The sequence below is a fragment of the Entelurus aequoreus genome, linkage group LG05 (assembly GCF_033978785.1).
Source record: "Entelurus aequoreus isolate RoL-2023_Sb linkage group LG05, RoL_Eaeq_v1.1, whole genome shotgun sequence".
Classification (NCBI taxonomy): Eukaryota; Metazoa; Chordata; class Actinopteri; order Syngnathiformes; family Syngnathidae; genus Entelurus; species Entelurus aequoreus.
This window is the reverse complement of record NC_084735.1, coordinates 34,780,894-34,805,435: the sequence shown is the minus strand read 5'-3', so window position 1 is coordinate 34,805,435 and position 24,542 is coordinate 34,780,894. Positions and strand designations below refer to the sequence as shown.

General features: G+C 38.6%; 1 protein-coding gene across 7 annotated transcripts in view; it reads left to right on the top strand.

Moving 5' to 3' along the window:
* thoc2 (THO complex 2) overlaps window positions 1–24,542 on the top strand; it is a 54,458-nt gene that overhangs the window by 21,095 nt on the left and 8,821 nt on the right. For 5 of the 7 annotated variants that reach the window (XM_062047948.1, XM_062047947.1, XM_062047946.1 and 2 more), the window contains exons 6-32: window positions 3,412–3,533; window positions 3,605–3,738; window positions 3,983–4,143; window positions 5,477–5,569; window positions 5,639–5,794; window positions 5,936–6,108; window positions 6,192–6,387; window positions 6,462–6,500; window positions 6,573–6,703; window positions 9,118–9,219; window positions 9,408–9,492; window positions 11,824–11,917; window positions 12,034–12,114; window positions 12,212–12,308; window positions 14,714–14,831; window positions 14,911–15,090; window positions 16,030–16,194; window positions 16,328–16,603; window positions 16,796–16,937; window positions 18,645–18,802; window positions 19,054–19,182; window positions 21,768–21,899; window positions 21,991–22,175; window positions 22,486–22,661; window positions 22,757–22,856; window positions 23,028–23,410; window positions 23,530–23,588. In XM_062047948.1, coding sequence (XP_061903932.1) covers window positions 3,412–3,533; window positions 3,605–3,738; window positions 3,983–4,143; window positions 5,477–5,569; window positions 5,639–5,794; window positions 5,936–6,108; window positions 6,192–6,387; window positions 6,462–6,500; window positions 6,573–6,703; window positions 9,118–9,219; window positions 9,408–9,492; window positions 11,824–11,917; window positions 12,034–12,114; window positions 12,212–12,308; window positions 14,714–14,831; window positions 14,911–15,090; window positions 16,030–16,194; window positions 16,328–16,603; window positions 16,796–16,937; window positions 18,645–18,802; window positions 19,054–19,182; window positions 21,768–21,899; window positions 21,991–22,175; window positions 22,486–22,661; window positions 22,757–22,856; window positions 23,028–23,410; window positions 23,530–23,588 — 3,867 coding nt within the window. Of the gene's footprint in view, window positions 1–3,411; window positions 3,534–3,604; window positions 3,739–3,982; window positions 4,144–5,476; window positions 5,570–5,638; window positions 5,795–5,935; window positions 6,109–6,191; window positions 6,388–6,461; window positions 6,501–6,572; window positions 6,704–9,117; window positions 9,220–9,407; window positions 9,493–11,823; window positions 11,918–12,033; window positions 12,115–12,211; window positions 12,309–14,713; window positions 14,832–14,910; window positions 15,091–16,029; window positions 16,195–16,327; window positions 16,604–16,795; window positions 16,938–18,644; window positions 18,803–19,053; window positions 19,183–21,767; window positions 21,900–21,990; window positions 22,176–22,485; window positions 22,662–22,756; window positions 22,857–23,027; window positions 23,411–23,529; window positions 24,515–24,542 lie in introns of all 7 variants that reach the window. The other 2 variants (XR_009826248.1, XR_009826247.1) reach the window with 1 other exon arrangement.

Sequence of the window (24,542 nt, the reverse complement as noted above, 5' to 3'; positions counted from 1 at the left end):
AAAAGGAATACATTGGATTTAAGAATAGCAGACTTTATATGAAGTTTAACACTTTTGAAAATAAGGAAGTTAAACGTTTTCTGTGATGTCATCAAAACTAAAATGGCAGATGGCTACAGTGGCTCAGAAAGGTCACAACAAATGCAAACTCCATGGCACAATATCTTTAAATACAACACAACAATACAACACAACAGCTTTCAGCTACAGCACGATTGCAAAAGCCATGACTAATACAAACGACACAACACTATAATTTAAAGCCGCAGCACAACTTTAAGCTACAAAAGACGCGCCTGCCACATCTGAAGTGAAGTGGAGCAAGTTAGGCAAAGCACCGACTTCCGGAACACAACAACATGAAGTGTAACACACAACCCGCAACTTGCAGCCAAGGAGAAGTCATTTAATTACAAACAAATAAATACAAGAGATGGATCAAGGAGACTTTGGAAATTAGGAAGCGAGGGGCCAACACCATCAAAAGGGATGAGGAAACCTACATGGCCTAGGACACTGTCCGTCATCTGCAACTCCAGGGGGGAGAAAAGATACTGTATGGCTGGGTCAGGAAACTTTATTTAGCAGGTACATCTACTGTTGAAATGTAGGTTACTTTACTTTTATTGAAAATTTATTGAATGTTGAAAATGTGAGCAAAAAAGATTTCCTCTTGTTAAGTCAACCCAAAGTGTTGGTTGCACTTTATTCAAATAAGATGTGAATGCATTGGCCATTATACCTAATTACCTTACAAGAAATAACAGGAATAATCAATAATCGATCTCCTGCTGGCCCCACTATGGACTGGACTCTCACACTATTATGTTAGATTCACTATGGACTGGACTCTCACAATATTATGCTAGATCCACTCGACGTCCATTGCACCGGTGGCCCAGGGGGGCGTCCCCACATCTGCGGTCCCCTCCAAGGTTTCTCATTGTCATCCCATTGTTTTGAGTTTTTTCTTGCCCTAAAGTGGGATCTGAGCCAAGGATGTCGTTGTGGCTTGTGCAGCCCTTTGAGACACTCATGATTTGTATAAGTACATTTTGATTGATTGATTGACTTTGAATATAGGAAACTTCAACTGCAGTGTCCAATATCCAGTATTTTTGCTAAAAAGTTACTGAATTTATTTCAACTCACTAAATTGTTTTAGATGGCATCGTTCTAAAAAAAGATTGTTCCTGAATCGTATCGGCAATCACAAATATCAAATCGAATCATTGTTAAAACAAATAGTTAGACCCCTAATACCTGAGAGAATAACATTTTGCACAGGTTGAAAATATAATAGATTACACCATTAGAAGTGATATGCTACCCTGCAAACCCTGAAATCCAAGCAAGACTAACAAGATACACTATACTGAAATGCCAAAAGTATTTGCTCATCTACCTGGGGACAGCGTGGCGCGGTTGGGAGAGTGGCCGTGCCAGCAACCTGAGAGTTCCTGGTTCAGTCCCCACCTTCTACCAACCTAGTCACGTCCGTTGTGTCCTTGAGCAAGACACTTCACCCTTGCTCCTGATGGACGTGGTTAGCGCCTTGCATGGCAGCTCCCGCCATCAGTGTGTGAATGTGTGTGTGAATGGGTGAATGTGGAAATAGTGTCAAAGCGCTTTGAGTACCTTGAGGGTTGAAAAGCGCTATACCCATTTACCATTTACCTGTTTATACATATTAAGTTGAATCCCATTCTTAAGCCTGATGTTAGCCCTTTCTTTGCAACTACAGTATATCAGTTCAACTCTTTTGGGGAAGGCTTTTCAAAAGGTTTAAGAGTGTCTATGAGAACTTTTTGCCATTCTTCCAAAGGCACATTGTGAGGTCAAACTAGGGCTCGGCGATATGGCCTTTTATTAATATCTCAATATTTTTAGGCCATGTCACGATACACGATATATATCTCTATATTTTGCCTTAGCCTTGAATTAACACTTGATGCATATAATCACACCAGTATGATGATTCTGTGTCTACATTAAAACATTCTTGTTCATACTGCATTAATATATGCTGATTTTAAACTTTCATGCAGAGAGGCAAATCACAATAAGTCAATTTACCAAAACTGTATTTATTAAACAGTGGCACAAACATTCATGTAATTTCAAAACAGACAGTGCAAGATTGTCAGAGACATTTTAAAACAAGCTATTAGTGTACTTTTGTGCATGATGTGTCTCTCAAAGGGCTGTACAAGCCAAAACGACATCCGACATTCGCATCAGATCCCACATTAGGGCAAGAAAAAACTCAACCCAACGGGTGTAATGAGAAACCTTAGAGGGGACCGCAGATGTGGGGTACCCCCCACACCCCCCAACAATTACTAATCGATTTTATAATCGTTCATGTACGAATTGCCATGCATCTAAAAATAAATTATTTCACCCACCTCTAGTAATCAGTGATGTTGTTGAAGGAAAAAGCGAACGTTGTGATGCATTTGTTAAATTCATGTTCTGGCGTATGCTTAAATTAAGAATAATACATAAATATTACATGGTATTATAAATATGCCTTTTACTACATTACATATATACTTTCAGTGTGTACATAAAACCTTGATAGAAGTGTTAGGATGTTTTTTTAGGTACTTTATAGGCAGCATATTCTCCATTGTAAGCTGGCTTTTGCTTGCATTTATTTACTGAGTGTTAATGCAATATAAAAAAATTTAAAAAAGCATGTGTGCTTGTCTTACATAAATATTGTGAATTATGGGTCAAATTCCAAAAAAGTGCAATTCCCCTTTAATATGGGTGCTGGGAAAAATAATTGATTCTCACCAGCAACTAGGGAGAAGCTTTGTTGCTGTCGAAAGCTGGCGGTTCCGCCTCCACTCACAGAGATATTGTGGATGACTGACAAGAGGGTTTACTCCATTCACTTCATTCTACTATTGAACAACCGCGCTCAGGTGCTGAGAGTGATGCACAGAGTCTTTGCACCCTGTTTAAAAGCGAAAGAGAAAAAACATGGCAATATATTGATACCGGCAAAGTTATCGAGTTCTTTTTCATTTATCATTCAAGTAATTGACTTTTTGATTATTGGCCGAGCCTGTACGTCAGCAGGCAAGAGTAGTTTTAAAATTATGATTTACATGCCAAAAAATATTTATTGCACGAATGGGTTTGTATCGAGAATCTTGTTGAATTGAGGATCAATTTGTAACCTCAATTCAAGTCAAGTAAATGCATAATAGAGGACCTTTTAGGATAAACAAACTGGTCTAACATGGAAAGCAACTGGTAAGAAAATCAGTTTGATTACATTTTGCAGTGTAGCTTGTATGAATTGAATAATACAATCAATATCTAGTGTTGTCACATGTAGTAATTGTCTCGGATCGTGTCAAACTGCTAAACACTAATGTACTAACTGGTATTCTTCAGGTTTGTGTTCCAGAGACCATTTTGAAGGAGCGTCTGGATCCAGAAACCCTTGAATCTCTTGGACTTATAAAACAAGCTCATCAGTTTAATCAGAAGATTGTAAAGATCAAGACAAAACTATTGTAAGTAAAGTGCACATAAAGAATACAGATTTGTTTGACCTAGGCTCATTCTACTTGATGATTGTTGACAGTTACAAGCAACAGAAGTTCAACTTGCTAAGGGAGGAAAACGAGGGCTACGCCAAACTAATCACAGAGCTCGGCCAAGACCTGTCCGGTAGCATCACCAGTCACATTGTACTGGAAAGCATCAAGTCACTGATAGGTACAAACTTAGCCTTTTCTCCCTTTCTCAGACTGACAACAGCTAGGGTAAAAATAAGAGTACACAAGTCACATCACAATCCATAGATGCTAGTTTCAGCCACACGCAGTGTTGTCATCTGCAGGTAATTCTTGAAACAATTTCTAACAAAGCATTTAATTACTGACTCTGGCCTCTATATAAACACCTAAAATATTTTTGCCAGTTGTGTATTTTGTAATCAACCTTCCCCCCCTGTCAACAGGATGTTTTAATTTGGATCCTAACCGTGTTTTGGACATAATCCTGGAAGTGTATGAGAGTCGATCAGACCAAGATGAGTTCTTTCTGTCCCTCATCAAGTCCTACATGTGCGAGCCATTGACTCTTTGCCACATCCTTGGCTTTAAATTCAAATTTTATCAGGTAAAAACTTTTGCATCTGACTGACTCTTGTAATAAAAGCTAGGATAGAGTACATTAACTATTAGGGGTATCCTACTACTACTTTTTCACTTCCAATACGATACCAATATTGGAGCCTTGAGTGTTGGCCAATACCGATATTAATTCGATACAATATTATCTGGAATCAATGTATATACTTTTTTTTTTTTAAGGTGGTAAGTTGGAAAAGATTTGCTCAAATAAAGTTAGTCAAGCAGAAAACAATGTTAGCCATGAATAACACTAATCTTAAAGGTACCGTAAGTAACATTGATTTATATTGCACCTTTTACACATAAAAGCGACATAGTGCTTCACAGCACACTTCAAAAATTAGAAATTACAAGCAGTAGAAAATGGATGGATGACTATAAAAGACAACAAAAACAGTATTAAAAAAACACAAAATACAGTATAAATTATATAAAATACAGCAATATTTCTGCCATATGTGCATAGTTTGATTTAAAATGTTCAGGACTTAAGCAGACACAAAATATACACATAATACACATACAAACAGCTACCAATGGGTAAGAAAAGTTGGTTTTGCATGTTTTTATTATATTGTAGTTCGGAATGTTAAAGTTTAGATCTAGTGAAATTTTTTTGAGAACACAGGAAGTAGAACAAACACTAACCTGATGACAGATGTATGCTTTTGGAGTGGAATGTTAATTTGGGTTTTGGGACATCTAGTGGTCACAATCAAATTTAGTGAATAATGTGGACGCGTTTGTTACTGGAAACTTTCTTATACACTTTTTCCCTTGAGACTTTGTATTTGTACGTAATATGCAACTATAATTATTTTGTACTTGTTTATATTGACAAATGTAGTGTTTGAGACGGCAATATTAATCAATTAAGGACACCTATTACATACTACTAGCTTGTGTTCTTAGCTATTCTGTGCAGTAGCTGCTAGCTCCTAGTAGCATATAGCGTACCATGTTTACCTTTTGTAAATGTCACTAAAGTTAAAGGAAAGATCACAGTTGTATGCGTATTGGAGGACATTTAGATGTTAACTGACTGTCCAGCTTTGCACAAGTAAACACGCTGCAGGATTCCTTGTATCGGAGCTTATATTAAAGATTTTTTAAATGCAACCCGATATCAGTTGATACTTGCTTTTTGCTGATATCGGACCGATAGCAATATCAAATCAGGACACCCCTATTAACTATCACAAACCCGAATCACATAAGTATTTTCCAGTGACTTTCTTGCCATTTTTCCTTGTACCAGAGCAAAACTAATTAAGATTCTACACTGACTATGTCATGTTGTTCTATTATTTCTCTGTCAGGAACCAAATGAGGAAACTCCTAAGTCTTTGTATCACATTGCTGCTGCTTTGCTTCATCACAACCTGATTGATTTGGAGGATCTTTATGTACATGTAAGGAAAAGGAGAACCGTATGTCAACCTAGAGGCACGTAACATAACTCCTGTTATGTGTCATTTCAGCTTTTGCCAGTAGATGCTACAATTGTAGAAGAACACAAACGAGTTCTTTCAGAGGCCAAACAGATTGCCCGTAGGCTTGTCATGGTTGTGGTGCCTTCAGAAAAAAGTGAAGACAAGGAAAAAGAGAAAGACAAGGAAGAAGAGAAAACTGAGCAGGTATTTATTTGGCACTTCAATTGTATGTTTCAGCATGCTGTAACTGTTTACATGTAGTTAGCTGATAGGAATAAAAAGTAAATGTTGCAGACCATGGCATATTTACGTTCTGACAGTAATATGCTTTTTCTGCCTTCCTAGCCTCTTGACAACCAGAAACTCGGTTTGTTGGAAGCACTTCTCAGGATTGGAGACTGGCAGCATGCTCTGTGTATAATGGACCAGTTGCCTTCCTTTTATGCTACTTCGCATAAGTCCATTGCACTGGCACTCTGTCAGCTGTTACACCTGACAGTGGATCCTCTTTACCGCGGGTACACATTTTTTTTCCGGTTTCATTTAATGCACACCTGTTTGACCAGACAGAGATTTGAATACATTTGCCTGTTCTCCACAGGTCTGGCCTCCCAAAAGGTGCGAGGGGACGCGTGACGCATCCACTGAAGAACAAGCGGGTACCACGCCCTGCAGAGAGCTTTGAAGACTTGCGCAGGGACACATTCGGCATGCTCGGTTACCTGGGCCCTCACCTTGCTCACGACCCCATCCTCTTTGCCAAGATTGTACGCCTTGGCAAGGCTTTTATGAAAGAGGTAGACTATTGCATAACTGCATTTTATAGGTGCACTTGCTTATCATCTTTATTATGCATGTCCTTTATTTACAGTACCAATGTAGCGATGGCTCAGATGTCAAAGACAAAATGGTAAGTGTTATTTTCTCTAGTATATGCTACATAACTGAGATTGTGATTCACACGTGTTTTTATTGGCCCCAGGAAACACTTTTAAGTTGCTTCCTGAGCATTGCAGACCAGGTGCTGCTACCATCCCTTTCTCTGATGGATTGTAACGCTTGTATGTCTGAGGAGCTTTGGGGTCTCTTTAAGCTCTTTCCCTACCATCACAGGTGAGACGCGTGCACATCACTGAGTACAGGGTTTATGCAAACAAGGTGTCAAATAATAAGACCTACAGGCAATGCTAGGGATGGGCAATATGGCAGTGTTTCACAATTTGTTGTTTTTTTGTCAGATTAAAGCGGATTGTCCCGTGCATGATTATATACAGTGTTTTCCATAAACTGCCAAGATACCTGTGGCGGTGGGGTCGTGGCTATGGGCGTGGTCACCATGACATCATCGAGTAATTTGCATAATTTACTACAATGATATGATTTTCTCAAAAAAGGCTCAATAAATGTATACTTACTAATTAATTACAGTTTGGTTTTAAACGTCCATCCATCCATTTTACAATATAATTACAACACTTTATGTACATATTTATATACAGATTTGAACAATAAGTTATTCACTGAAATATATTTATTAATTTTGGTTCTTATAAAAAATATATCTTATAAAATATAAAAGCTAAAATGTCTCATAAAGCTCTGCCCTTTTAATTAGTGCATACTAAATAATTTAACTTTAGCCTACTACTACAACCATATTATTTACCAGCAACATAAAGTGAAACAGAGGCAGAGGTGTCCTGCCACAGTCAGTAACAAATAAACAGAAAACAGTAGTGGTGGTAGATAGACACAGAGCTTCATCAAACCTCTGATCCACTGAACAAAGAGCTCAAAAAACCTTGAACTTTAGACTGCCATCAGTTTTACTCCCTCCACTTAACCATGTGTTTCCTACTGCCTGCAGACTTTGCACCCTTTGTTATATACACATGTTGTGTTTCTAATATAAATACATTTAATAAAGTCAAATACAAATAAGGCAACAAGAGAAGTATCCTACACTTCCCTTTTGTAAAGTAAATCTGAACAGCCGATAAGGGCATCTACATCAACTATATGATTTGCCTGAGAAGCTGGAGAGGACAAAAAAATAAAATAAAATATATATATATATATATATATATATATATATATATATATATATATATATATATATATTTTTTTTTTTTTTTTAATTTGTGGCGGACGTAATTCTTTCGTGGCGGGCCGCCACAAATAAATGAATGTGTGGGAAACACTGATAAATAGGAGTTCAAATCCCAGCCGAGTCATACCAAAGACTATAAAAATGGGACCCGTTTCCCTCCCTGCTTGGCACTCAGCATCAAGGGTTGGAGTTGGGGGTTAAATCACCAAAATGATTCCCGGGCGCGGCGCCGCTGCTGCCCACTGCTCCCCAAGGGGATGGGTCAAATGCAGAGGACACATTTCACCACATCTAGTGTGTGTGTGACAATCATTGGTACTTTAATCTTTAGTACCGCATCCCTACTGTGTACTCCTACAGTATCTTGTAACAGACATTTCTACCATGTTTGATAGAGGTAATATATGCCAACAGCTGACAACTGCCATAAATTGCCAGTGCACAAGATTAATATGAATATCTGCTCTTCAATTATCTAAAACACAGAGGGCACATCTAGCCTGCCACATTTTTATGGCCCGCGAAAACCTGGAAACAATGTGTCAAAAAAGTACATAATTTTTTCTTATTAAATGTATTCTATCTTTCCATTTTGACAGAAAAAATACATGTACTGCATGAAATTGCATATATTTTAAACTTTTAATATTATCAAAAATTGCAACAATTATATTATCATACTGTCCAAAACTTTTATTTTAAAAAAATAAACACCTTAATATCTGCTTGACTTACAATTCCAAAGCAAGTTATCCATCAAATTTTACACTGAGAAAATGGAAATAGATTATACGCTAAAATTTACAGTGGTTTTGCAGCATTTTATTGTAAATTGAAAAAACTCCTCCTCGGTAAAATTCTGACGACTTACCGGTAGCTGTTTTTTTTTTAGTTGTTTTTTTTTTTGTTTTTTTTTTTACTGTAAAATCTGTGGTTGTCTTTACGGTGTATTACTCTAAATAGTAAAATGGTGACACATTTTTTTTACGGTAAAAAACTGGTAACTCTGTTTGCCAGAATAAAAAAAAACTGTGGTACTGTTTTGCCATTCCAGTTGTGTTGTAAAAAAAAAAAAAAAAAAACTTTAAATTTTACAGTAAAATTCTGGCGACTACGCTGCCATTTTTTCCCTTTAAAAATGCTTTTTCATTTATCGTAATATGTTGTAAAAGCACTTTTTATGTACTTTTTTTTACAGTAAAAGTCTGGTCTGTTTTTTACTGTAAAAGCTACATATATTTATTTACAGTGTACATAAATAAATATAACAAACAAATGCATAGGCACATTCATATATTTGCTGTTAACACAAGCCCTCTGAGGGCAGCCAAAACTGCGATGTGGCCCTCAATGAGAACAAATTTGACACCACTGATCTAAAGCATTTGAGTAAAATATCCTGTATTTTTTTACCCAGGTACCGTTTATATGGACAGTGGAAGAACGAAACCTATTCCAGCCACCCTTTGCTGGTCAAAGTCAAAGCGCAAACTGTGGAAAGGGCTAAGTATATTATGAAGTGAGTCACTTTTTTTGCATGACCATCTATGAAATCAAATGACTTGCTCACTTATATCCATACTAAACATTTGTATATCAATATTCACATTGTTGAAATCAAAATGTACTTTTTAATTGTAAGACAATTACTAGAAAATGTATCAATGTTGTTGTCTTTCTGTTTTCATGTGATTTCTCTTTTTCCAGGCGGTTGACCAAAGAGAATGTGAAACAGTCTGGGAGACAGGTTGGCAAACTAAGCCACAGCAACCCCACCATTTTTTTTGAATATGTAAGTGTATATAATTTTAGTTTGTGTATAACTAAAGCCATTCACTTTCAACAAATAGGCAGCAACTAAACACCTTTTGAGTGGTATACTCACTCTTACTCATACATAATTCAGGCATGTGAAATGTCTGAGAAAACACAAAAAATCCAAGTTTTTAAACATTGATTTTCGAGTCTAAATATCTCTTCTGCGTTTTTTTAATGAAATATTAAAAAATATGTTAAACAATTTTTGTTGAACGCTCGCCTGAGCCGCAGGTACTCGCTATTCCTCTTGCCTTAACACAGCATTAAGTTGCAGGACAGGGAGACAATCATGGACACCCAAACAAGCTCGCTAGTTAGCATGATTGAGCTCGCTTTCTTGTTGTTGCTTTCGTTCGCTCTCCGAGCCACAACATTGACGGCTGCCTGCTTTGCTGTTAATAATTTTTGGACAATTACAATCTGAACACTGTTAGTTCCAAACCAGCTGTAGTGCTAGATTATTTATTAGTAGCCAGCGAGAAGGTATGTTTTGGACGTGATGGATATAAACAGGGTCACAACACTGGAAGTATATTACCCGAGGGAGGGGTTGGCTACAGGGTAGCGTTACTGAATGGGAAACATTTTCTTTTCTCTGCATGCATGTTATAGATATTTTACATTACATTTTCAATTATAAAAATATTAGTAAATTAGCTACTAAAAATATTCTGTGGTACATTACATGGAACATTTAGGTGTCAAAAGGACAGCTTAAAGAGGAAGGTAGATGAGAATAAATCTTGAAAGGTAAAATAGTTAGAAATGCTCCCAATTGCAGGAAATGTAGTCTTGACTTTCTTGCAAGGCAGCACTTTGTGCTAGTTTTGCTCTTTTTTTGTCAGTTTTCCACATTTTTTCTCAAAGGGTGCTCATATGCCTGATAATTGACTGATTATATAAAGAATGAAATGTGAATTCACATTAAGACAGTGGTTTTCAAACTTTTTTTGTCATCCCCCACTTTGGACAAGGGGGAGTTTTCAAGCCCCACCTGCCCCCATCACCCCAACAGAACGCTAATGCCAAGCTTAACATTTTCAAATGTATTGAACATCAAGTAACATCAAGTTGTATACATTCAAACTCAATAACATAAAATAACATCAAGTTCAATAATCAATAAAATAACTGTGCAGCTGTGGTATAACTTGCATCAAGTTCAATATCAAATTAAATAACTTGCATCAAGTTCAATAATAAATAAAACAAAAGTGTTATAACTTGCATCAAGTTCAATAATAAATCAAAACAAGTGTTATAACTTGCATCAAGTTCAATAATAAATCAAAAAAAGTGTTATAACTTGCATCAATTTAATAATAAATCAAATAAAAGTGCTATAACTTGCATCAAGTTCAATAATAAATCAAATAACTTGCATCAAGTTCAATAATAAATAAAAATAAAAGTGCCACTTTGCAATCTTTGCAACAAAAAAAAAGGAGGAGCTATATGCATTTGGCAAGAGAACATGAGTTTTACAGTACTCCAGCATTAGTGGCTGCAATGAGCCTGTTTTGCACTGCACAGCTTTTCAAATCGGGGTTGCAGGCTTGACACTGCCACTGTTAAAACCTCATTGAGTTCGGGGCTGAGCTGCCTTGACGCGAGTGCTTCCCGGTGAATGACACAGTGTGTCCAATGCGCATTTGGCGCAACCCTCTTTATTAGAGCCTGCAGCCCGTTTCTTGACTTTGCCATGGTCTGTGCGCCATCAGAGCAAAAGCCCACACAGTTTTCTCATCTAAGGTTGTGTTCTTTGAGGAAACTGTCCATTATCTTGAACAGCTCATCAGCAGTGGCTCTCTTTTTTATGTATTTGCAAAACAGCAAATCCTCGCACAGTGACTCGCCATTCACAAAGCTTCCGCTTAGCCCTGCCCCCATTAGTTACTGTTTCTATGTCTGTCAAACTTGCGCTCCTACCTAGAAATGTAAAGCCTACAGGAAAAATAAGTAATTTACATTTATTTATATAGCGGATTTCACAGACAGAATCACAAAGTGATTTACAGTGTGTATAGAAAATGAAAGCATAGTAAAAAAAAATATCTAAGAATATAATAAAAAAAAAATAAAAAAATTAAAGTGAAATTTCCTCCCGTTCCTCGCGCCCCACCTGTCATGTCTCTATTCCCCACCAGTGGGGCGCGCCCCACACTTTGAGAAACGCTGCATTAAGACAAACAACCTCATTATAAATAAAATGTGTTCCAGATACGTTGTCACTGTGCAGAAGGTGGTGGTGTCAGGTTTAAATGGATAATCATTCAGCACTGTCCACTATCTGTTTTCTTATTAGATGCTGTCTCAAATCCAGTGGTATGATAACCTCATTGCCCCAGTGGTGGACTCCTTGAAATACCTCACCTCCCTCAACTACGATGTCTTAGCCTGTATCCTACACTGTTCTCTTGCCCATCAGCGACAAAACAGTCTGGACTTGCTTTGGTGTTGAAGATGTGAGGTGTGCATTTTAAGAGTCATTTTTTTTCTTAACTCTTATATTCAGATTGCATAATAGAAGCTCTGGCCAATCCCGAGAAGGAGAAGATGAAGCATGATGACACAACCATCTCATCATGGCTACAGAGTAACTGTCCTAACTTAAGAGAAAACTTATTGTTACTATGCAGTGACATGTTTGAAGCTTGAATACCTAACACACTTTTATTCTACCTGCCCAACAGGCCTGGCAATTCTGTGTGGAGCCGTCTTTCGGAAATATCCTATTGAATTGGCCGGCCTTCTTCAGTACGTCGCCAATCAGTTAAAAGCAGGAAAAAGGTCAGTATTTTAGATGTAGCCCCTTCTTATTAGCTTGCATGTACTTTCCTGTCATTTTTATTAACATGTTGGTACACTTTACCCGCATGTAGGAATGTGTACCGTTCATCCAAGACGTTAAATGGCACTAGTGTTTAGTTTATGGTGTTTTTTGGTTTTTGTTGCGCCCTAAAAAGTGTTAATACTGTAGGTATTGCACGAATTACGCACCAGCTGTTTAATTGTAACGTGCATTTTAGTTGTAGTTTTCATTAAGAAATGTAAAGGTTTTGAAATCGCCATGTAAACTCGCTAATGCAGTAGCATGTCAGTAGCAAAGCCAATGTATATTAGCATAGCTAGTGCATTTTTGGAAAGGTTGAGCCTTACTTTACTTACGTTGAAGTCGGGCTGGGCGATATATCGAATATACTCGATATATCGAGGGTTTGTCTCTGTGCGATATAGAAAATGACTACCGGTATATCGTGATATTCGAGTATACAGTACGTTCTCACGCAGTTGCTTTTAGCTGCGGGCATTACACTACAGGCTTTTATCACTCTTTCTTGTATCTCCTTCTCACAGAGACATAAAACAAGCGCACCTTCTTACATACGTCACATACTGTCGCGCGTGCAACGTCATACGCCCTCGCGGAGCTCAGAGATAGTGGCATGTGTAAAGTTAGCTGTGGTGCTAGCGGAGTGGTATGAGTGGTAATACGAGAGAGAGAAGGTGCCAATCTGGTAACACATGAAGGAAGAATAATTAATTCCAATCGTCTGGCGGTGGTTTGGCTTCAAGCGGGATGATGTTCAACAGACAACCGTAATAATGTCAAGTATGCGGCAAAAGCGTTGCTACAAAAACGTAGCATTACTGCTAATTTGTAGCATCATTTGAAAAGTCACCCGCAAGATAATGAGTGCTTGAAACTCCGCATGTCAACATATCCGTTCGGTGCCACACCCACAAAATGTCCAAGCAACCATTTCCAGATCTACACCGTATAAAAAAAATAGTCAACAACAGGAGTTAACGTCCGCAGTAACCTACCACATAGCGAAGGACATACACTTATTTGATTTCCTATCATGCAGCTCATTTTTTTTTGACAGTTATTGAAATATCTTGTTTGACATCATGCACAAAAGTGCACTAATAGCTTGTTTTAAAATGTCTCTGACAATCCTGCACTTTCTGTTTTGAAATTACATGAATGTTTGTGCTACTGCTTAACTGTTTAATAAATACAGTTTTGGTAAATTGACTTAGTTGTGATTTCCCTCTCTGCATGAAAGTTTAAAATGAGCATATATTAATGCAGTATGAACAAAATTGTTTTAATGTAGACACATAGAATCATCATACTGGTGTGATTATATGCATCAAGTGTTCATTCAATGCTAAGGCAAAATATCGAGATATATATCGTGTATCGTGACATGGCCTAAAAATATCGAGATATTAATAAAATGCCATATCGCCCAGCCCTACGCTGAAGTGTTTTTAAGTTAAAAAAAAATTTGGCATTGAAAATTGCAACATCACCTAGTAGTTTGGCTGAATCCGCTCTGTGTTGCTGGAGTGATTGCTAAGTGCCAAAGTGCAAAGAGCCGGCTGAGTTGGCCACCAGGCGTGACGTAACGCACAACCCAGCTACCATAACATGGCACCGGTGAATTAGTGTAGGTTGTTGCCAAAAATGTACCGGATTCGGTACCCATCCCTACCAATATGTAACACAAATGTAACAAACTTTTCACTTTTTTCAATTTAATATACCGGTACAGTATCACTCAAAGGTTTGTATGCACGTTTTTATGTATAGCGGTGAGTAACTGGTTTGACTGGTACTATAGATATAGCCGCTGTTGAGCAACTGAAAAAAATAAACAACTTTAATTCACAAATGGTGAATGCCATACTACATACATACTAAAATACAGAAGGAAGTCTATACATCTGTATCATGTTGATTAGTTTTGGTAAATAATTAATTTATTGACAGTGCAGTTGTTTACTTTATAATTAAATAAACACAGTCTCAAAGGAATTTAACCTGCGTAAGCACTTGCTGACCAAATATCCACATTTCGATGTCCGGCCTCTCAGCCTTTGGGCTCTTAAAACTGTGGCCCTCTTCATTATGTAGTTGAATAGCCCTGCATTACACATTACTAGAATAAAAAATAGTGACAACATGAACGCTCAACAGTATTTGGACAATTGATATAATTGTTCATTTAGTCATCGTTCGTCATTACTTCATCATTAAGAATTAAATGATGTTAATGGGCTTCATTGGCTGCATATAATTGTAATCCAAGTATTTACCATTTGATTTACCTGGATATTTACTTTAGAAATTAGAGATTTTATTTTGTCTTCATACATTTACATTAGCTGTTTGTATTTTTTAGTTTTGACCTGCTCATTCTAAAGGAGGTGGTGCAGAAAATGGCTGGCATTGAGATCACCGATGAAATGACGTCAGAGCAGCTCGAGGCAATGACTGGAGGGGAACAACTCAAAGCTGAGGTATTGACTTTTTATGACTATGAGATTTGTATTTATCTGCTCTTGGGAATTTTCAAACTGTAAGAGACTTTCTCCACAGGGTGGCTACTTTGGTCAGATCAGGAACACTAAAAAGTCATCACAGCGTCTGAAGGATGCTCTTCTGGATCATGAATTTGCTCTGCCACTGTGTATACTCATATCTCAGCAAAGAAATTGTGTAGTTTTCCTAGAGGGTGGAGAGAAACATCTCAAACTAGTCGGTCACCTCTATGACCAGGTATGTTCTATGTTTGTTGTATTTCTTGTATCTTCTGTGTATTGTTGCCTTTTAAAGTAGACTGACAAATTTTAAGAATTTCTTCAATAATATGAAGATGGTTTGTTTATATCAAAGTCCTTTAAATTATGACTACCTATAGGACTGGATGATTATGACCTAAATAATAATAATTATTTTGATTGACATGTTTATTCATTAATTTGAAAACATGAGTATTTATTGTACCACCAAAACATTTGAAGCTGTTAAAACAAAGTGAGAGAGAAAGCCTCTTAAGTTGCGACTGCCGACCTGTTCATACAGTAACCTTACATTGATGATGTCGTCCACAACAACACAAGCAGATGAGATGTGTTGTTGGTTCATAGTTTAGGTTCATAGTTTATTCGCTGTTTCAAGTAGCTGTCTTGACATTGTTTAGTTTAGGACGTGTTTCGGGGATGAATGACAAGGACCAGGCACATTATTTTCCCAAACGGTTCCTTTTCCTCACAATGACAGCATTTTACCCACTTTTTTGTAAAATGTTCCTGATATTCTGCTTTTACGTGCGGATTCAATTTTATTGGCCAATTCTGTTACTCTGTCCACGGTTACGTCAACATGGAAATGCATTACTTTTGTTGTTCAGTTGAGTGATTATTGATTAGGCATACTAGCATTGTGTAAACTAATAAATAAAATTAGCAACCACAGTGAGATCCCAAACTCCTAGTAGACATGGTCTTGTTTCCACTCAAACGCTCGCTCATCAATTTCACCGTTACAAGCTCAGATTTTTGCATGCATGTTGCGTGGCCCATTGATCTTTATAATCTTTTCATGATCCTGAGAAGCCAAAATCATAATCACAATTTGATTAATCGAAAGGGACAAGCGGTAGAAAATGGATGGATGGATGTCCAGCCCTAACTCCCAACTGTGTGTTTCCTGCAGTGTCATGACACACTGGTCCAGTTTGGGGGCTTCTTGGCCTCCAACCTCAGCACAGAGGACTACATCAAGCGTGTTCCCTCCATTGACATTCTTTGTAACCAGTTCCACATTCCACATGATGCTGCCTTCTTCCTCTCTCGGCCAATGTATGCCCATCAAATTTTGGTAAGTGGGCACTCTTTGGCATGGGACAGCTTCTGTTCATTAAGACAGTAGTGTGAATTGTTTTTTGTTTGGCACTTCATATTGATGTCTATGTAATAATTCTGCACTTTAATGATGAATTGGTCCCCGACAGTCCAAATATGATGAGCTCAAAAAAGCAGAGAAAGGCAACCGGCAGCAGCAGAAGGTGCAGAAGTATGTGGCGGCCTGTGAACATGTGATGACACCAGTGCACGAGGCTGTGGTGTCCCTCCATCCACCCAGGGTTTGGGAAGACCTACGACCCCAATTCTACGCCACCTTCTGGTCTCTTACCATGTATGACCTGGCTGTGCCCCATTCGGCCTATGAGCGGGAGATCAATAAGCTCAAGGCCCAGATCAAGGCTATCGAAGATAATCCTGAAATTGTAAGTTACTGGCTCACGTCAAACCACCCACATTCAAACGATGTACAATAGACTTTTTTTACAGCCTTACTACCTTTTTTACACCATTTTAAATCAATGCTCATATCAGCCGGCAAACGTTATTTGTGTAATGCTGGACGGATGTCAGTGTGGTAGGCATTGTGTGAATTTTCTGCTTTCTTTCTGCTACAGCCTATGAATAAGAAAAAGAAAGAGAAGGAACGGTGCACTGCTCTGCAGGAAAAACTGCAGGAGGAGGAGAAAAAACAGTTGGAGCACGTCCAAAGGGTGCTCCATCGCCTCAAACTGGAGAAAGACAAATGGTTGATGACCAGTAAGTATTTGGCAATGCTCATCTGCTAAGCGGAGTTTGTTTATACCTGTATAGATTCTTGCTATAACACATCTGTTGGTTCCAGTAGCATGCAACAAGTTATTCAATTGTTCAGTTATATAATAGTGAAAACTAGGGCTTGGCGATTATATGATCATCATCGATGATCGTGATTAATTTGAGTTTGATCACCGTGATCAGTTCTTAGCATATATTACCTCAATCAAACATGGTGGAAATGTTTGTTGGAAAATACCGCAGTAATAAACCGTAGAGAAGCAACTGTGCTTGGTATAAGGATGCACGGAAATATCCGCCTTTATTGACCGTGATCCTGTGTGTCTGTGAATGTTCATGTATGCGTGCGACCGTCCTTGTCCACTGTCACTAAAATCAGGCTTGTCATGACGTAAGGTCCAATCAGCTTTGAGCCTTTTCCCCCAGACGAATGAAATAAAGAAATATGGCCAACACTAGCAATGAAGTTGAAACACAACATTTAAAAGAAGCAGCCACTTCAGGGACAGATGACTGCTGCAGCTCACATTGTGGTGGGTGCTGTAATCTTGCCCTGAATGCGGACTCGCAAGCAGGCACAGAATGTCTTTGTGACTGAACTTCTGTATTGGTCCCAAGTGGGAGAATAAACACACCTAATAATTTAGTCAGAAAAAAAGAAATATATGTAAGTATTTTTTAACCAAGACTTTTTGTTGGTTTGCTCTTATTCAACTTTTTGTTCAAATAATTTTTGAGTTTGTGAATTAAAAACATATTTTTCCTGAAAAAATAATGTTTTATGTGTTGGTACACATTATTTTACAGTACCTCAAATTCAATTTGCACTTTAATGGACTTTCATGAAATATAGGCCACGCGCTACAGTGTTTCAGTTTTTTAAAAACTCCACAATCTGTGTTACTTCTTGCCATTTGTCAAACCAGTGGTGACAAGCTCTGATATATACAAGTAATCAAAGAATACAAATAATAATTTACCATTTAAAAGTGTTTGGTAAATATTAACTTGGAAATAAAAGTCTTATAGTATTCAGTATTCAATACGCCACTGATACTTTTTTTTGCTGCAGAATAAAGTTTGTGATGACAAAAAAAATAAAGGAGCTTCGAGAGGAAAACAAGTAATGCTCTTAAACCCTCCAAAATGCGCCGAAAAAGAAGCAGAACTGACGCCCAAAAACTGAAGTACAGACTGTGGCGTTGGGTTACCTGCACCTTTATTTAACAAAATCATAGCGATGAACAAAATGACAGTTGTTGGTTGTGAGCATATATTACCTCAATCAAACAATGTCTGTTACAAGATACTGCAGTAGTTAACAGTAGGGATGCAACAGTACTCTATCTGTATAATTCTGCAACGGACAATTAGTCTTTAATTTAAAAAAACAAAACGCTATGCATTGTGATCGGATGATGTGAAAAAAATGATTGTGATCATTTTTTGCCATATCGCCCAGCTCAAGTGAAAACAACTTTTATGCAAAAAAAACAAAACAAAAACAACAACAAAACAAAACAAAACAAACAAACAAAAAAAAATAATAATAATATATATATATATATATATATATATATATATTACTCTTATTGAACATTGGAACAATTCATAAGTATTTTGTACATCACAGTATACATTTATTTGTCCCTTTCTAGTAATAACAAAATGTTGCCTATTCCTTGACAGAGTCCACAAAAAATGAGACCATAACAAAGTTCCTGCAGCTCTGTCTGTTCCCGCGCTGTATCTTCTCCTCCATCGACGCTGTGTACTGTGCCCGCTTTGTCGAGCTGGTTCACCAGCAAATGACACCCAACTTCTGCACACTCCTTTGCTACGACCGGGTGAGGCACTGCACAGCTTCCAAGTGCTTTTAAGGGGTAATGGGGTTTAACATTAGTGAAGTTAGGTTTGGCTGTGCTATGCCTTTTTGGCAAGGAAAAAAACTATTTTAATCATCAACAGCCCTATTTTATTAACACAATATTAAGTGATTATTGGGTCAATTTGATCAAAAACATGTATAATTTTCATATCCCATATTTCAATGCAAGTTTAAATATTAGTTGTGTAAACACTTGTTTTTCTTTTGCAGGTATTCTCAGCTATCATTTACACTGTGGCCAGTTGTACAGAGAATGAGTCCCATCACTACGGGCGCTTCCTTTGCTGCATGCTGGAGACAGTGACCCGTTGGCATAGCGATCGTGCAGTCTATGAGAAGGTATCCTTCTGCGTGCATGATCGATACATGCCATAGTTTGTCAAATGTATTACAATTACGGGTGTCCCGATACAACTTTTTCACTTCTGATACGATACCAATATTGGAGCCATGAGTATTGGCCAATATGAATATTGATCTGATGTAATCAGCATGAATCTGCCATACTTTTATTATTTTGTATTGTGAATTGTTAGTAAAGGTTTGGTCATGTGAAGTTTCTTAGAACAATGGAAACGAAATGAAAACACTAATTTGTTTATTACAAACCTTCTGGAATTGGCTTATGCTGTCTTAAAGGCCTACTGAAATGAATTTGTTTTATTTAAACGGCGATCCATTCTATGTGTCATACTTGATCATTTCGCGATATTGCCATATTTTTGCTGAAAGGATTTAGTAGAAAACATCGACGATAAAGTTCGCAACTTTTGGTCGCTGATTAAAAAAGCCTTGCCTGTACCGGAAGTAGCGTGACGTCACAGGTTGAAAGGCTCCTCACATTTCCCCATTGTTTACACCAGCAGCGAGAGCAATTCGGACCGAGAAAGCGACGATTACCCCATTAATTTGAGCCAGAATGAAAGATTCGTGGATGAGGAACGTGAGAGTGAAGGACTAGAGTGCAGTGCAGGATGCATCTTTTTTTGCTCTGACCGTAACTTAGGTACAAGCTGGCTCATTGGATTCCACACTCTCTCCTTTTTCTATTGTGGATCACAGATTTGTATTTTAAACCACCTCGGATACTATATCCTCTTGAAAATGAGAGTCGAGAACACGAAATGGACATTCACAGTGACTTTTATCTCCACGACAATACATCGGCAAAGCACTTTAGCTACGGAGCTAACGTGATAGCATCTCGCTTAACTGCGGACAGAAACAAAAGAACTAAACCCCTGACTGGAAGGATAGACAGAAAATCAACAATACTATTAAACCATGGACATGTAACTTCACGGTTAATGCTTTCCAGCCTGGCGAAGCTTAACAATGCTGTTGCTAACGACGCCATTGAAGCTAACTTAGCAACGGGACCTCGCAGAGCTATGCTAAAAACACTAGCTATCCACCTACGCCAGCCAGCCCTCATCTGCTCATCAACACCCGTGCTCACCTGCGTTCCAGCGATCGACGGAGCGACGAAGGACTTCACCCGATCATAGATGCGGTCGGCGGCTAGCGTCGGATAGCGCGTCTGCTATCCAAGTCAAAGTCCTCCTGGTTTTGTTGCTGTAGCCAGCTACAGCTTTCTTCTTTGCAGTCTTCAATGTTCATTAAACAAATTGCAAAAGATTCACCAACACAGATGTCCAGAATACTGTGGAATTTTGCGATGAAAACCGAGCTTTTTGTATTGGATACAATGTGTCCGAATACTTCCGTTTCAACGATTGACGTCACGCGCATACGTCATCATATATAAACGTTTTCAACCGGAAGTTTAGCGGGATATTTAAAATTGCACTTTATAAGTTAACCCGGCCGTATTGGCATGTGTTGCAATGTTAAGATTTCATCATTGATATATAAACTATCAGACTGCGTGGTCGGTAGTAGTGGGTTTCAGTAGGCCTTTAAGTTAAAATAAAGTGGTAATCATTTTTGGCGACACCTAGTGGCCACAATAGTAAGGTAATGCTTATAGCACAATAATTTTAATGATGCGGGCAGGTATGTTTCTGGATACTAGGAATATGCTTGTGCCTTGTACACTGCCGGTGTAATATGCAACTATAATTATGAGACACTTGCTTACTTTGACAAGTGTGTTTTAGACTGCAATATTGTTCAATTAATGGTACTTATTACCAGGGATATCCATCCATTTTTTCTACCGCATGTCCCTTTCGGGGTCGCGGGGGGTGCTGGAGCCTATCTCAGCTGCACTTGGGCGGAAGGTTGTGTACACCCTGGATATGAATCCTACAACTCATGATTCAATTTGATTCCGATTCTTGGGGTTCTGATTCGATTCAGATTAATTTCTCGATTTAATAAAATTCTTGATTCAACACGATTTTTGATTCAAGCCTATTGTCACATTTTATTTGGTGTATAAATTACAACATTTTCAAAACTAATTTCAGTTTACAAAAGCTCCTCTTGGCTGCTGATGTAAGTGCGGACACGACCTAAAAATCTATTTTTATGAAACGATTCTTGAAATATTTGAATCGATTGAAAATAGCAATAAAAATAATAGTAATTATGTGGCCACTAGTAATTATAATAGTAATTATAGTAATTACATTTTTTTCCCTGCACCCTTACATAGGAATTCTAGTTTGTGTGCTTAGTTTAGCTGCTAGCTCCTAGTAGCAGACAGCCTACCATATTTATGGTAAATTACTTCACTAAAATATAATAAAAAAACAACCTTTTGGAGGACATTTAGCTGTTAACTGGCTGTCGAGCTTTGCAAAACACGCTGCAGGGCTGCTCTTATCAGAGATTCTTACATATAAGGCAAAATAATCCGATGGTTTTTGTTTTGCTAAAATCGGATCGGGACATTCCTACTTACTGTACAATGTTAGATGAGTTTGATATTAATATTATCTCCATTTGCACATTTATAGGAGTGTGGTAATTACCCCGGATTCCTAACCATCTTGAGAGCCACTGGCTTTGATGGAGGTCAACAAGCAAATCCCCTGGATTATGAGAATTTCAGGCATGTGGTGCACAAATGGCATTACATGTTGACTAAAGTAAGCCATCTTAAATTGTCTGTTTTCTATTATGATTACTAGACTAGAGTTCTAGGAAACATATATTAATGTTTCCTTTTGGTCTATCTAGGCTTCAGTTCATTGCTTGGAAACTGGAGATTACACTCACATTCGAAACATCCTCATCGTTCTCATCAAGATCCTGCCGTGTTACCCCAAGGTTCTGAATCTGGGCCAAGCGCTGGAGTACCGTGTCCACAAGATCTGCGCTAAGGAGAAGGACAAGAGGCCAGACCTCTTTGCCTTAGCCATGGGGTAACATAGCATTGTGTGCAGTTTAGCTCTGTTTGGACCTTTCAAATGTAACTAGGGTGATGAAATGACCCATTGCTTTGTTTGTCACAACAAAATAAGCACGATATTCCCAAAAAAAATCTGACATTACAGCAGCAATAGATAACAGCTCATGTACTTTCTAAGTGAACCTTTACAAATGAATATTAGCCTCAACATAACAAATAGTTAACAAAAAAATAGTTATTTTAATTTGCTAGTATGGCAGCCAATAGCTCAGTCTACCGTCTCTTCTGTGTAAAACCTTTTATGAACCCTTTACATCTTGCAGTTACTCAGGTCGGTTGAAAAGCCAGAAGGTGCATATGGTCCCTGAGAATGAGTTTCATCATAAGGAGCCGCCAGTACGCAATGCCACCCCTGCCAGTCAGCAGAATGGCCCCGGCAGCATGGCCAAGCCTGTCACCACCACGATCAAGACAGAGGATGGTATATCAGAAGATGGTGGTGAGTGATGGAAGTTGGCATTATTCTGACGATGCAGTCAAGCCATTTATGAATAATCTGTCCGGGAAAAAAACGTACTACTGCTTTGTTTGCAGAGCGGGGGAAAGATAAATCTCAGACCACAAAGCCAGTAACCAAAGCCAACAGTGCAGCAGCTAAAGTGACAACTAGCAATGGGAATGGTGCTCCTAATAGGTAAGCACATGAAGGTCTATTATGGTGCTCCGAAACTCACTGTGATTTAATAACTACACCTTCAAATCTTTTTGTTTGCCAGTCTTAATTCTCTAGATGAATAACATGTCAAGGTTCAGCGCAATCTCATAGGAAGCCTTTTGGAAAGTCCAACTGTTATTCTTCTTTCAGTACTAAAGCCGTGAAAGAGCGGGACGACAAAGAGAAGAGCAGCAAGGAGAAAAAAGAGAAAAAAGAAAAGACACCAGGCAGCACTCCAGAAACAAAGGCAGATGCCCGCCGAGAGAAGCTGAGAGAGGAGAGAGCAGGGAAGGATGATCGGGTGGTTCGCGAGGGTAAGGAGAAGACGCCCAAAGTCGACCGAGACAAAGTTAAAGCTGAGGAGAAGAACAAAGACGACAAGGCCAAAGCAGGCAACGGGGAGTCCACGGAGCCTTGCAGAGAGCGCGATGCCATCAAGGAGTCTAAGAGCAAGGAAAAAGGAGACCGGATCGTTGTGACCACATCCCTCAAGTCACCTGTTCCAAGATCAGAGTCAGCTGAATCTGAGAGGGGTAAGGAACAGTTCTTGTTGCCTGGTACACTGCCGCATTCCATATAACTCATAAAGTCAACAAAAATGATTTACCATTAAGAAAAAAAAAAGTGCGTGATAAGTCTTTCTTCCTTTCAGATCACAAAAGACGAAAGCTCGACGGTCACTCTTCTCCGTCCCACTCCTCGTCTGTTAAGGTTAGTATGGCTTGAGGAAGGCTGTGCCCGTTACTTCTCTATCTGCCGGAGCGTTCCCTGCTGTTGCACATTCCAGCATCCCTGAAGATCCCCAAGAAGAGTTTCCCTAAATGCAGGCTGCAAGGCATCTGGAAATTCCCATCAAATCCACATGCGTTTGAAAGCATTCCATGGACATCTGCAGGATATTTTTTTTCGGAATTGGGAGAAAACTCCTAAAGGACTTAGCGAAGAAAATATTGTATATATTGAGAGTATTTTTGTAGTGAAAGATATATCTATTTTCATACTACTGCAAGTGGTCGGTGTGCCTTAGGAAGAAAACGCATTTTATACGCATTTCTATATTCCTTGTGGATTTTTTTTTTCTTTTTTGCCATTTGAGGGCAATTGCTTGGCAAGAGATTTTTAGATTTTTTTTCCAAACTGAGAGTTTACACAATTTTCCTCCTTTTTTGTGAGCTGAGAAGATTTTCTGATTACTGCGATGAAAGCATTTTGCTTTCGCCCTGTCCCTCCATCGTTGCCAAATCCAGCAGTGAGTGGGATGCTGATGGAGTGCCTCTACACCGCAGCTGATCCACCAGCCCCACCCCCATCAATCGCTGTTCGATCAATCTTCCTGTCTGCAAGTCATTCGGTCCTGCCAGGCACTGCCCTAACACCAGCCGTCAGGATCAGCTGCTACACTACCTCCTGGCGAGCATTCCATGGAGCCACCAGCAGCAGAGATCAACATCGATGATGAATTCCACATTCTTGAATCATCCAAAAATGCAATGGAATATAAGCCTGCCTCTACAACAAAGACAGGCTGCGGGCACGAGGGAACATCTGGAGCTTTGCCCTATCTGCTGGGAGCTTGTGATAGGTCTATATTTAACCTTCCACCAGAGAAATAGGCTCCCTGTGTCATATCCTGAACTGTAAGTGACAGCCGCAGTTATCACTGTA